At 52.8% G+C, this 14,393-nt stretch overlaps 1 protein-coding gene across 1 annotated transcript in view; it reads right to left on the reverse strand.

The window, feature by feature from the left end:
* Positions 1-7,095, reverse strand: part of myo15aa (myosin XVAa) — a 24,580-nt gene extending 17,485 nt beyond the window's left edge. The window contains exons 1-7 of the mRNA XM_062478357.1: positions 6,895-7,095; positions 4,181-6,783; positions 3,365-3,461; positions 1,092-3,231; positions 651-732; positions 200-263; positions 76-110 (exon numbers count right to left, since the gene is read on the reverse strand). Coding sequence (XP_062334341.1) covers positions 76-110; positions 200-263; positions 651-732; positions 1,092-3,231; positions 3,365-3,461; positions 4,181-6,783; positions 6,895-7,095 — 5,222 coding nt within the window. The remainder of the gene's footprint in view (positions 1-75; positions 111-199; positions 264-650; positions 733-1,091; positions 3,232-3,364; positions 3,462-4,180; positions 6,784-6,894) is intronic.
* Positions 7,096-14,393: the final 7,298 nt, after the last annotated feature.

Genomic DNA, 14,393 nt, shown 5'->3' on the forward strand with positions numbered 1-14,393 from the left:
AGAAGAGAGATACAGAGAGGTGCAGAAAGAGGGGTGAGACAGAGAGAAAGGGTTACTCGTGTATGTTAATCAAACCACCCCCGTTCCATTTGATCCCCCATCACATCACTCTTTAATGATGCACATTTAATATGGCTGAGTACTTGGGGAACATAAAAAACAAAAGTGTGTGTTGATGTCAGTGTGTTTGGAGACTCACGTAGATCAGCTCTCTCTCAAACCTCCTCTTCAGGTTCAGTAACACAGCTTCCTCCTGCAGTTCCCTGAAACACACACGTCCAGCACACACACACACACACACGTCCAGCACACACACACACACACGTCCAGCACACACACACACACACGTCCAGCACACACACACACGTCCAGCACCACACACACACACACACACACGTCCAGCACACACACACACACACGTCCAGCACACACACACACAACACGTTCCAGCACACACACACACACACACGTCCAGCACACACCACACACACGTCCAGCACACACACACACAAACACACACGTCCAGCACACACACACACAAACACGTCCAGCACACACACAAACAGTAAACCAACTGACCCACAGATTCAGCGTCACTGACAGATCTGATCTCCAGTACTGATGTGTTGTGTGTGTGTGTAAGTACTCACTCTAACTGAGTCATGTCCTCCACTCCATCCTCCTCCAGCTGCTCTCTGTAGACCACAGTGGCAGGCTCCGTATGGAGTACATCTACACACACACACACACACGTAAAAGCTGACTGAATCTAGTAAGTAAAGTCAAGATAGTTGAACCTACAGCACATGCATGTATCGTGTGTTCCTTGTCCTTCCTGTAAGAGCTGCTTGAGACTCCATGGCCTCTCCCTGGCTTACATGAATGATGTGATGTTACACCCCATAGTACAGCTGGGTCATCTGTACCACAACACGTTTACCACTATCACACCGTTACTGTATTCTACCACCCATCAGATACAGTAGCATCATTACCTTATCATACCATTGACCTTCAGGTTCCCCCTCTCTGCTAGGGGCCCACTCCACCTCGGAGCCTTCAGGTTCCCCCGGAGGGTACTGCCCCGGGACCGTGAGGTTCCAGAAGTTCCTCATCCCGGTACATGGACCACTTACTGAGATTCTGGACGGTGTTGTGTGGCAGAACCCTTTCCGCCCCCCACACATCCACCTCCTCCCCCAGGCCCAAGCCCTCCCTCCAGGGGCCCTGCGCCCAGTGCTGCCCCTGCACCTGGGGGCTGACCACCGCATACCTCTGGTCCTCCAGGGGGGAGGGCAGGCGGTAGGAGGCCCCGCAGAGCTGAGTGTTCCTCAGGGCGCTGGTGAGGCCCGGGCCCGAGGGCGGGGCGGTCTGGGGGGCTCCAGGCCTCATCCCCAGGGTCCCGTCAGGGAGTCTGTACTTGGCTCCACGGAGGTTCTGGTTCATGAGAGCGTTGGACAGCATGCCAGGGGACTGGGGTGGCCCGCTGGGCTCAGCCCGGGTGACCAAGGTCCCATCAGGGAGTCTGTACTTGGCTCCACGGAGGTTCTGGTTCATGAGAGCGTTGGACAGCATGCCAGGGGACTGGGGTGGCCCGCTGGGCTCAGCCCGGGTGACCAAGGTCCCATCAGGGAGTCTGTACTTGGCTCCACGGAGGTTCTGGTTCATGAGAGCGTTGGACAGCATGCCAGGGGACTGGGGTGGCCCGCTGGGCTCAGCCCGGGTGACCAAGGTCCCATCAGGGAGTCTGTACTTGGCTCCACGGAGATTCTGGTTCATGAGGGCGTTGGACAGCATACCAGGGGACTGGGGTGGCCCGCTGGGCTCAGCCCGGGTGACCAAGGTCCCATCAGGGAGTCTGTACTTGGCTCCACGGAGATTCTGGTTCATGAGGGCGTTGGACAGCATACCAGGGGACTGGGGTGGTCCACTGGGCTCAGCCCGGGTGACCAGGGTCCCGTCCGGCAAACGGTACGTGGCTGAGCGGAGGTTCTGGTTCTGAAGGGCGTTGGACAGGAGGGAGCGTGGCTCGGCGGGCGGGGCCTCACCGGGCCGGCTCAGGAAGGAACCATCTGGAAGTCTGTAAGAAGCTCCTTTGACGTTGGTGTTGCGGAGAGCCGAGGATAGCATGGAGCTGGAGGGGGCTGGGGCCTGGGCCTGGGGCCGGGACAGGAAGGAGCCGTCAGGGAGCCTGTAGGACGCCTTGCTGAGGTCGGACTTCAGCAGAGCTCCTGACAACATGGGAGAGGAAGAGGAGGGCTCGTCCTGCGCCGCCTGCTCGCCTGGCTGGGTCAGAACGGAGCCGCCAGGTAACCGGTAGGAGGCCTTACGGACGTTAGGGTTGAGGAGAGCAGAGGAGAGCATGGAGGAGGAGGGGGCGGACCGCTGTGCTTCCGGTTCACTCCTGGTGACGAGGGTCCCGTCAGGGAGCCGGTAGGTGGCCTGACGGAGGCCTGGGTTCAGAAGAGCAGAGGAGAGCATGGGGGAGGAGGGGGAGAGAGGGGAGGAAGATTGTTGTGTCGAGGGTTCCGTCCTGGTCATCAGCGTTCCATCAGGTAGGCGGTAGGTAGCCTGGCGTAGGCTGGGGTTCAGTAAAGCACCAGACAGCATGGAGGGGGAGACCCCGCCGACGTCTGCCCGTGGCACCGAACCCTGTGACATCATCAACGAGCCGTCTGGGAGACGGAACGCTGCGCCCTGCAGGTGGGAGGTCTTCAGGGCGCCGGAGAGAAGCGGAGAGGAGGGCCCTGCCCCCTGCTGGGGAGAGGGGGAGACGGGGGAGACGGGGGAGGACTGTCTCTGAAAGGGGGAGGCGTAGGAGGCGCCCCTGAGCTGGGAGTTGAGCATGGCGTTGTTTAGGCGGGGAGAGGAGGGCGGGGCCACCTGGGCAGGTGAGAGGACAGGTGTGTAGAGGGAAGCGTTCCTCTGCAGAGGAGAGGCATAGGAGGCGCTGCGCAGGTTGGGGTTCTGCTGCAGCGCGCTGTTCAGCATCGGAGAGGTGAAGCCCTGGCTCACCTGTCCAGCAGGTGACATCATCACTTGTCCGTCAGGTGACATCATCACCTGTCCGTCAGGTGACATCATCACCTGGGCCCCGGGGGAGGGGCTGGGCTGTAGCGGAGAGCTGCTGGTGGCGTTCTGTAGGTAGGGGTTCTGTAAGGAGTTGCGGAGATACGGGGAGGAGATTGGAGAGAGACGGGGGTCGTACTGGAGCTGAGGGGAGGACGGCCTCTGTAGAGGGGGGGGGTATGGAGAAGGGGAGTGGGGGGAGAGAGGGGGGTGGAAGGGGCTTCCTCTGAACTGGGCGTTCTGGAGAGAGTTGGTCAGTAGAGGCGAGGCTCCAGGCTCCATGGTGTAGTCGTACTGGGTGATGACCTGTGAGCTGGGGGGGGCACCAGGGGGGTAAGGGGACCTGAAGGACGCTGGAGCCATACTCTGGGGACTCATGGCCCTGGGAGGGCCTGGGGAGGCAGGGTGCATGGGAGAGGGGGCGCGGGATGGGAGGGGTGAGGAGTGCATGTGATGGGGGGGCTGAGGCGAAGGGGGTCTGCTTTGCAGTCTGCGTACAGGCTGAGGTGACATAGGACCCATCTGAGGTGAAATAGGACCCATCTGAGGTGACATAGGACCCATCTGAGGTGACATAGGACCCATCTGAGGTGACATAGGACCCATCTGTTTCATAGAGGGCTGAGGGGAGAGCGGTGGGCCAGGGGCAGGTCCTCTGAAGGACTGCCTGACCTGAGGAGGTCGCTCCTCAGTACCCACGTACTGAGGAGTGTTCCTGGGCATTCGGACCAGTGGTTGCCCCCTCCCTACGGGCCTGTGGAAGCCTCCTTGTGGATTTCCAAAGCTTTTGGACTTTTGGAATCCCCCGAGTCTGGACCCGGTCCTGGATAACATAGGGGAGGCTGTCCCTCCAATCTGAGCAGGGGGGGAGTGGGGGCCGCTGTGCACAGAGCTCCTGAAAGGAGCCACGTTCTGGGTGAGGGGGGGTCCATGCCTGCTTCTCCTTTGGAGGTAGGGGTTACCTGGGGAGGGTTTGACGGCCCCCATGGGCACGTGACTGCGCCCCCCTGGCCCGCCTCTTAGCCTGCGCGTGGAGGTGCGGCAGGGTAGGGGCCGGCCGGAGGGGGAGGGAGAAGAGGGGCGGCGGGGAGAGGGGGAGGAAGGGCGAAACGTGGGTGAGGAGGGTCTCTCGCCGAGAGGGGGGCTGCGCCGGTGAGGGGGGGGCTTGGGGGAGGGTGGGCGAGTCATGGTGGACCCCTGCTTCCTGCCTCCAAACAGGCGTGCTTTAGTAGGAGGGGGGCCCTGTTCTAATTGTGTCTGCTGTCTGTTAAAGGAAGGTCTGGGGGACAGCGGGGGGCTCCCTCTCTTCCTCAGGGACCCCCGTGGGGAAGAGGGGGGGCTGGCCAGTGGTGAGTGAGGGTGGAGGGGGCCAAACCCCCGCCTCCTTGCTTGTGAGACCTGGGCCTCGCCCCTGACGGACATGCCTCTCCTGGAGGGCTGGGTGGAGACAGGGGGACTGGCTCTCCTCCTGCCCAGCGGAGAGATGGGTCTCTGGCCTGGCATGGACGGGGAGATGGGTCTCTGGCCTGGCATGGACGGACGGTGGGCCAGCGGCCTCCTGGGAAGGCGAGGAGAGAAGAGAGGGTCTGTCTGGAGGCGTTGGGGATGATGAGAGAGAGGGACGCCCCCCCTGATTGGAGGAACAGGCCTCATAGACAGCTGGGGGGAAGGGTGGGGGCTCAGACGTCTCACTGGCATTGGGGAGGTCATTGGGGAGTATGGTAGGGGCATTGGGGTGAAGTGTCCCATCTGCGCCTCGTACCTCTGCAACATGGGGTCTTGGAGGAGAGAGGGGTGCAACATGGAGTCTTGGGGGAGAGAGGGGTGAAACATGGGGTCTTGGGGGAGAGAGGGGTGAAACATGGGAGGGCGAGGCTGAGCAGGGACAGGGGCCATTCCTATAGAGGCGTGTGAGAGTCGGCTAGGGGACATGGCAAGAGGAGGGTGTGGGGAGAGCGGGTTACGGGCCTGCTGGATGAGCATAGCTGTAGGGGAGGGGCCGGGACGGGGGCGGGGCTGGGGCGGGGCCTGCTGGCTCGGGAGGTACTGAGCCTGGGCAGGGTAGGAAGGAAGGGGTTGGTGCTCGTACTGAATCTCTGACATCATATCCAGGTCGTTGAGGGCGAGGTGGGGGGAGGATGGGTAAGGATAGGGCGAGGGAAAGTTGTCCACTTCCAGCCTCTCCTTCCCAAACAGCTTGACCTGGGGGCGGGGCAGTCTGAACATGCCATCCGACCCTGGATCAGCCATGGGGTAGGACAGCTGCTCTAGGCCGTACTGCAGACTGGGGTCTGCTGTCTCCAGGACACCCTCCATGGCATAGCCATAAGGCTGCAGCTGATATACATTATACAAAGCAGGATCCTGGTATCCCAAAGCAGGGTCACCATACAGGGTTGGGTTATGGTCCTCATAATCAGCGTACATCGAGTACGGGTCTGACATACCATAATATCCTAACTGGGCATCGTAGGGATCGTACATCTCGGCCTCGTTGAGGTTGTAGTACCACAATCCGTTCCCGTAGTTACCGTGGTTACCGTGGTATCCATACTCCCCCTCCATTGGATACAGCATTCCATCGTCATAGTACTCCAGACCGTCATCACCGTAGTAACCGTATTCTTGGTCATACCCGTCGTCGTAGAAACCGTACGGATCATAGTAACCCAGCTCGTCGTCGTAGTACTCGTACTCGTCGTCATAGTAAAAGTTGCCCTGGTCGTCATAGTAACCGTACTCATCCTCCCATTCGTCATCGTCGTGGTACTCCATGGCCTCTCCGTAAGGGTCGTACGGGTCGTAGGTCACAGGTCGTCTGAGGAGGCCTCGGGGCCTCCCCTGGTCGTAATCGTCTTCCTCGTAACCGAAATCCTCATCGTCCTCGTAGGCCTCGTTGTAGTAGCCCCTGAGCCTGGCCCTGGGGTCCCCCGTGGCGAACGACAGGCTCTTCTCCCCCAGTCCTCTGGCACGCCCTCCCAGCCTCCCCTGGCCTTTAGAAGACAGGAACTTTCTAGTCAGCCAGTTAGTTGCCCCGGAGATCCTCCCCAACACCCAGCCTTTACTTTTGAAGTCCGCGCTCTCTGCCTTATTCTTCCCAAACATGCCTTTGAACTTGCCGCCCAGGCCCTTGGCCTGCTCAGAGGCTGCCTTGCCCTTGTTCCCCAGGTTGGATAACAGCAGGCCCTTCTTGGGCTTCTCCTCCTTCTTATTGAACATGGTGTTGAACTTCGAGGTGCTCGGGAGGCCAGGCTTGTCTGCGGGAGGCGGGGACTTGGACTTGCCAAAGCCGGCGAACATCTTGGTGGTCCCCAGGATCTGTTTGGTGTTGGGGGTGGCCTTCTTCTTCTTGGAGAGCCTGAGGAAGAGGCGGGAGGTGTTCTTCAGACCCCGCTTGGCCTTGGCCGGGGCTGCCTGGGGCTTGGCGGCAGAGAGGGAGAAGGGAGAGGACTTGCCCGTCAGGCCTGTCAAGGCTTTGGACGCTCCTTTCAGGTGGGACCTGGCGTCTTCCTTCTTCTGGACTTTGGCGGCAGCCACGTTCTTCTTCTGTCCCTCTGCGGCGAATCCCATCATGACCTTGGAGGCTCCGCCCATCTTGTTGACGTCGCCCATCTTCTTCAGGTTCACGGCCCCCATCTTCTTCATCTGAGGCTTGCTATCCTCCTCATCCTCCTCAGGTGGAGGCTGGCTTTTCTTTGGAGGCTTGGTCATGGCCTTCATGGCCACGGCTTTGGAGGCTCCTTTCAGTGCTGCTTTCCCCTTCCCCGGCCGCGCTCTCACATCCTCCTCCTCGCTCTGGTCTTCCTCATCCTCCTCGCTCTTTACCTCCTCCTCTTCCTCGGAGCCCTCCTCCGACTCGCTCACCGGCTTCTTCCCCTTTCCCTTCTTCCCGTCGTCCTTCCCCTTCCCTTTAGCCGGCTCCTCCGCTTTCTTCCCTCCCTTCTTGTCATCCTTCCCACCCTTCTTCGGCTCCTCCGCCTTGCCTTTCTTGGCGGCTGATTTGGAGTCTCCTTTCTTAGGTGGCATTGCGACTCAGGACTAGAACCATCCTACAGCAGGTTGGAGTGTTACCGGGGCGTAGCAGGTTGGTGTCGGGCTCTATGTCGGCCCGTTGAGGCCAGAGAGTCCAGGCAGAGTCTCCTGCATCTTATACTCTCCTCTTGTCTGTTCAGTCTGCCTGATGACACACTTACACTCACACACACTCACACTCACCACCCAGTGCTCAGTACTCACTCAGAGACTCTGTAATGTACACTGAAACAGTCTCAAACCAATGTGACCCAAAACACGATCTAGTAATACAGTCTGACTCTCAACCATCTGAGGTCGGTACTGTTTCAAGGCTGAGGTCGGCAGCTCTCTGTCCAGTAGACTGTTCCTTATTAACAGTTCAAGCCTTGTCCGGGAGCACGCCTCACAAAGACTAGCATGTTCAAAAGAATCAGCCTACATCACCTTCACCCACTTGTTGAATATGGAACTCCTTACGCGGACTCGTGGAAACACTTTAAAACATTCCAACACATTCCCGAAAGTAAAAAATACACAATATCCTTCCTTTATAATTCGCTTGGATATTTTCTTGTGTTGCAGACAAAAAGACGAAGAAAAACCTAGAAAAATGACCGGTAGTGCACCGGTCACTCAGGTGTTGTAGTGCTTTGTGAGCGCCTCATTGTTGCAGCGTCCCGCGGGTTCCCTGAGACCAGCGAATCCTTGGCTTGGCTACTGCACAGTCTTTGGCAGGACTTCCCCTCCACCCCACACGGGGTGTGTGTGTGCGTGTCTATGATGAGAATGTGTGAGTGCGTCCCAGCGTCCAGGGGTATTCCGTGTGTACGTGACGAGCCTCAGTGTGTGTGTGTCATCCAGCTCCCACGCCAGCCCGCTCTCCTTTGTGTCGATCACAAACACCCCGCAGAGAAGAGACGGTGAGCCTCTGGTTACTGCGTCTCCATCCTCCTTCACCCCGGCCCGGTCGTAGCCTCAGAGGGTTAACGCGCGAGCGTGTGTCCAGTTATAGCCACAAAGGGCACCTTAATGTATCAACTATACTGCCTTGAAGTAACCCTATCCCCGCGCTCATTCCTGTATGAATAATGCAGGCTAGCTGAGCTGTTGCTAAACTGTGTCTGAGAGGCCGAGCTAAGCAGAGCCAAAACAGAGCTGGAGCCGACGGCTGAGGGCAAGAGAGGTCTACTGCTGTTATGCGCCCTCACACACACACCTGACTCACACACACACCTGATGCATGCAGCCATGCACACACAACCGCAGGTAGATAAGCAATTTATTCAACCATGACAAAGACCCAGTATAGGAGGTATGGGCTTCAAGGTGAATCACTTTTTAAGACCAAATATCTTTCCAGAGACATATGCCAGGGCCTGAACCCAGAAGTGCTCCCTCTCTGTCTCTTTCTATCGCTCTCCCTCTCTCTCTTCCTCTTTCGACAGTATCTCTCCCTCCTGTCAGTTGTGATGGTGTTGAGTTGGGTGAGGGGGGGATGGTGGCATTACGTAAATGAATCATGTTAATTCATTGATGACTGGTTGATATTCCAGGAGGTCATGCTAGTGGCAGATATGCATATTTAATGGCTGGCCTGTATTCAGCCGACGCAGCATGGAAACATTCATCACCAGCTGCTCTAAATATATCCCAGGGTTAACCCTACCCAACCTAAATATGTCATCTATATATCATTTAATCACACCTGCATGACAGCTGTATAAACAAACCAATCAACTGGCCATTGAAGTCTGTATTCTGAATAGTATTTAAGTACATTTGTGTATTGTGTCTTTCAGTGATAAAAATGTGTCAGAAACCATATCTAAACTAACACCAAAGAGGTGTTAACCTAATCTAATCTATATGACCTCATTAATGCTCTTGTCTCGATCGGTCTGTCCGACACCCAGCGCTTGACTACGGATCATGTTAGGGTTGTTTGGATCATCAATGGCAACTGCAACTGGAAACGGACATCTGAATCTGAGGAGAAATCTGTATCACATGTCCTGCTGCGCCTGCTATCTACACATCAACCACACTCCAACAGCATCAACAACAATGCTATGGCCCAGTGATTCTTGTCTCAGTGTGGGGATGGGGATAGCTCAATGGTAGAGCAAATTACTGGAGGTCACCGCTTTAAATCCCACCTGCCATTTTGGATCAAAGGCATTTGCTAAATTAAAATGTCACATGTTCCGACACAGCTATAGCAGATGTAGAGGGAGGGAGGGATGTAAGGAGGGAGGGATGTAGGGAGGGATGTAGGGAGGGAGGGAGTGTCATTCACCAGAGTCTAGATATGGATCTGCTGTGACGTGGTCTGGTGGCTGAGTGACTGACTGCACCTCAGACACAAGAGACAGGAGAGAGAACCCAACACAGTGGGAAAGAGGGAGGAAGAGGGAGGGAGGGAGCAGAAGAAGCGGAGCAAGAAAGAGAGAGAACAGGACACACACCGTCAATGATGGATGAGAAGAGACCATGAGAGCCTCTCTGTCTGCTTGCCAATCACTGACAACGCGCTTTCAGCGAACGCACTCAGCGACACAGCACTAATAAAGGGGATCACCTATCTACAGAACTCATTTAGTCATTAACACACACACAGGCACACACTACAGCTCACAAACGATAAGCAAAAGTGGTCATGGATACATTTTGGAAACATCCCACGCAAACACACACACAGCCTCACACACTCCCTTTGGAAAGAACAGTGAAGAGAGACCGTGTAGGAAAGAGTAGCACTCAGACAGTGAGACAGCCCTGACCCTCCAGCACAGACAGCCCTGAGCCACCAGCACAGACAGCCCTGACCCTCCAGCACAGACAGCCCTGACCCTCCAGCACAGACAGCCCTGACCCTCCAGCACAGACAGCCCTGACCCTCCAGCACAGACAGCCCTGACCCTCCAGCACAGACAGAACAGCAGCCTTGGAAAACAACCTCGTCTTCAGTAGAACATCTAGAGTGAGTCTATGTTATTAATGCCCTGCTTTGTTTAACCTGTTTGTTTTTGTTGTTGTTGCTTTGTGTTTTTTTCTGTATGTCTGTACTGCTGTGGTTGTGTGCTGTTTTCCCTTAGCCCCCTTTCCCTCAAAAAGCTTGTGCTTTTTTCAGGCCATCATTGTAAATAAGAATTTGTTCTTAATGATCTTGCCTGGGTAAATAAAGGTTAAATATTATTTATTTTTTAAGTCTGGGTCAGGTTACCTGTAAGCCTTTAAGCCCCAATCAAGCCTTTACCTCAGCCCCAGGATCAACACCATCCATGACAAGGATACCATCAACCACCGGACACACCCAACACATGCCTGAAAGACTACACAATTATGACACCACATCCCATCTACTGCACACCAATAAATAAACCTGGACTAGACTTCCTGCACAGAAAAGCAGAATCATTAAAAGCAGGAATCCTAAACGTCTGTCAGAGAGCTCTCTGGTCCGACCAGCTTACCTTGCGAGCACTGTGACTCAGCTCTGATTGGACCAGCAGCACGGAGCTATCAGGTGTGAGGCATGAGGACCCCTGGTCCAGGAGCTCCCTGGAGGAGACCGTACCGGAAGGGACGTCCATGGAGGGATCTGCCCACTCAGCCCTCTCCATCTCTGGGGTGAAACTCACTAGTTTCTGACTGCACCTGACCCAGACTGGAGCCTCTGTCCTTCCCTTATTTCGTACTCTATTGTACACACACACATACACAATCCTCACACACTATCACACACAGACAAGCACTGCCCACACACTAACACACGCCCGCTCACAATGGACATTAACACACACAGGATGCACAACGCCAAACCACGCAAACTTCACAAAGGACTATGCCTCATTTCACTTAATGACTTAATGACTCACTGTGCTGTACAATACACAATGCAAGACAGCCCAGGGACAGCTATAGGACCTGTCCATTCACTGCTGTGGAGCCTAGCAAGGATGGTCTGGTTAGGTTGCTAGGTGAACACACTAACCCCACCCTTCAGTGTGAGTGTGGGTGTGGGTTAGTGTGAGACAGCAGAGTGATAATGAGGCCTACCCATCGCTCCTGCTTAGGTCAACACACTCTGGCTGCACAATAGGAGAAGGTTGGATTAATGGCTGAATGCCTGATCACACACACAGACACACACACACAACAAAGACATCACTCTTGTCACTGGATCCTCTTTTGTCACAATGACCTGTGCTCTGTGTGTCAGTGTGTGTTTGGTTGTGTGAGTGTGTATGATAGTGTGTGTGGGTGGTTATGAAAACCCTACACACTCAAAGGACACAAAAAAAGATGAAAAGGATTGCCCCATGTCACAAGAATCACACACACACGTAAAGAGATAGAACCAAGGCAATGAATGTACACATACTAAGCCATATGTAACTTTTAATTGTATTAATTGTAACTTGTCTAACTACATGCTCTTATTGTTTTTCCCTTTGGGACTTATTTGGTTTTCACAATGTATGCTTCATGTTTGGCCACCCGCAATGTTTGGGGCTATCTCCTTGTTATGATCAGTGACCTATGCACTTTTGTAAAACTCTCTCTTGGAAGTCGCTTTGGATAAAAGCGTCTGCTAAATGCATAAATGTAATGTAAATATGTAACAGTGCTAGTGAATAGGCTTTGACGTTGGGAGCCTTTTAACCACTATTTACATTATTTACATTTATAACGACTTCCAGGTTCCTGTGGCTGTTGTAGGATGGGCTGTGACAGACATCCCTTCCTGCCTACCCCTCAGGCAAACACCACGGTGCTACCAGGACCTTTCACACATACAACTGTATATCTTTGTGTAATACAAATCAATCGTTTATCTGATGGGTTCTTTAGGCCCATGGGTACAGCTGTGATCATCTGATTGCTGATCAAGAGGCCCATAAATAATCCCCCTGTGTTGCTTAGGATAAATGTGTCTACTAAACAAGCACATTACATATGTACACATCATAAACCAAACACTCATGTTCATTGGTCTACCTGGAAAACACACTCCATCCGTCCTGACAGAACGCATGAAGAGATCTCTCCACACAGGGGCAGCAGAGAGTGTGCTGGAAGTGTGACTGGTCAGTAATGGGGGACAACATGAGGCCAACATGGTCTGTGGGGCTACAGAAACTCTGTCTACAAGATGTCTGTTTCAGCAGATGCTGCTAATTCTATGGTGGGTACTTACTATGCGACACAGTGTCAGTCCAACCCCTGCTACACTTTTGACTTCTTACATTTTCAAGCCAGACTTGTTACTTTAGTTTTAATCAGTATTTGGTGGCTTGATCTCTCTCTCTCTCTCCTCTGCTCTCCTTTCACTGTGTGTGAAAAGAAAGTTATGAAAAAAAGTTTCGAAAGGTAGAACAAATATTTTTGAAAAAAAGTTTCAAACAAATATGTTCAAAAGTTTGAACAAATATTTTTGGAAAAAAAAGTTTGCATCATTGATGAGTAGGCCTACTTGATGAGGACTCTAGCCTACTGTACTCTACTGTACTCTGTGCTGTACTGTACTATACTCTACTGTACTATACTCTACTGTACTCTACTGTACTCTGTGCTGTACTGTACTGTACTATACTCTACTGTACTATACTCTACTGTACTCTGTACTGTACTCTACTATACTCTACTGTACTCTGTACTGTACTCTACTATTCTACTGTACTCTGATATATTCTGTTTTAAGCTTCTCTGTTCTCCTCTCTCCACTCCTGTCCTTTCACTGTGTGGAAAAAATGTACGTTATGGATGAGACAGAGGGAGTTAAGTGTCTTTTTGTATTAATATGATGTCCAGTTACCAGCGTGACACTAAAACAAGTAGTAGTAATGGCTTACTTTAACTTGAGTGAAAAAGTGTAGTCAGTACTTCACCTTTTACCAGTCTTTTTAAACATGACTAGGCCTATATATGTAGGCCTACTTAAGTGAAGGTTGTTACTTTTGTGACTCCGCTTAATAATTTTTGTGACCAAAAAAACAAACAGCTGTTCAAATAGTTCTGCTTAAAATTATTGACAACAGAGGACATGTAAATAAAGTCAACGCTTGCGCACACAACACCGCTGTCACACCATACGGGAGCAGTATCAGGTGCCATGCCGACACGCAACGCGCTCATTCACATTTGAGGCCTACCTTTCTTTCCTCCTCTCTCTGTCAAAGTCCTGACATATTTCCTCTTCTCCTCTGGTTATACCAAATGAGGATGTCCACATCCATACCTCTGTTCAGTGAGTCATCCCTACATTGTCCAACGGTCTTGTGAACTTTCACTCGCCACACGTTATACGTAATTATGTAAATTTGCGGCCTCTCCATAAAACCACAAGACCTGGCAGTCCCTCTCCACTCTTTTCTCTCTCTCTCTCTCTGTCCCCGTGTCGTATAAACAAAATGGATGCGTTTGAATAATTAATGCTGCTATTATGTCTGGGTTCGCCAATGAATGGAGCACCCGCTATAGACTCTCACAGGTGGCCGGGGCGCAAGCGTCGACCCCCGCGCTCAGTGTACAAAGGGCGCCAACAGCAGGGCCGCGAGGCAGATGTTGGTGGTGGCGGGACTGTACAAGACCAGAAACGATGGGAGAAGTGCTGTGACAGGTAACAACATCACCCGTTGAACCGTGTGAACTTGTTCACAACAAAAGTACACATAGGCTATATATAGCCTACCTCCACCTTAAATGTAATCTCAAAACATATTGTCTTATTGTTGGGTCCCCCCCTGCAGCATAACAGTCATTTTCGCTTTCCGCTGATAAGACGCCGAAAATAGACATTGTAGTGCAGCAACATATCAAGATCAACTTTACCTTGACTAAGCAGGTCTTCAATGTTCAGTTTCTCCACTCTCCAGCACAAGTCTACTGCTTTACCCAAAAGGTCTCTCCGTATCTTTCAGAAATGAACGTTTTATTTCCAAGAAGAAATGTAAGTCAGTCTTACTATTCTTTCTCCGCCTTCAAACCTCTAAAATGGGGAACACAAAGTGAGGAATTGTCCACTTCACCCGGGCCTTATCTTTATCCACCTTTGAACTACAACAGTAGCCTGGCTGGCATTTCAAATGCTGTAAAACCCAGGAAAGGATGTCAAATGTCCTGCAAGCTGAGAATGGATGCCCTTTGAAAAGGCAAAGCACAGAAGGAGATCAAAACCCAATATGTATTTTTTTTCAACATTGTTTTATGTTTTATATTTGTTTGTGTTTTCAACAAAGATAAACCCCCTCAGATTCATCTAATCAAACTCATATCGATTTCCTGATTGTTAAATTGAATACACAAAA

The sequence above is a fragment of the Osmerus eperlanus genome, chromosome 2, assembly GCF_963692335.1.
Source record: "Osmerus eperlanus chromosome 2, fOsmEpe2.1, whole genome shotgun sequence".
Lineage (NCBI taxonomy): Eukaryota > Metazoa > Chordata > Actinopteri > Osmeriformes > Osmeridae > Osmerus > Osmerus eperlanus.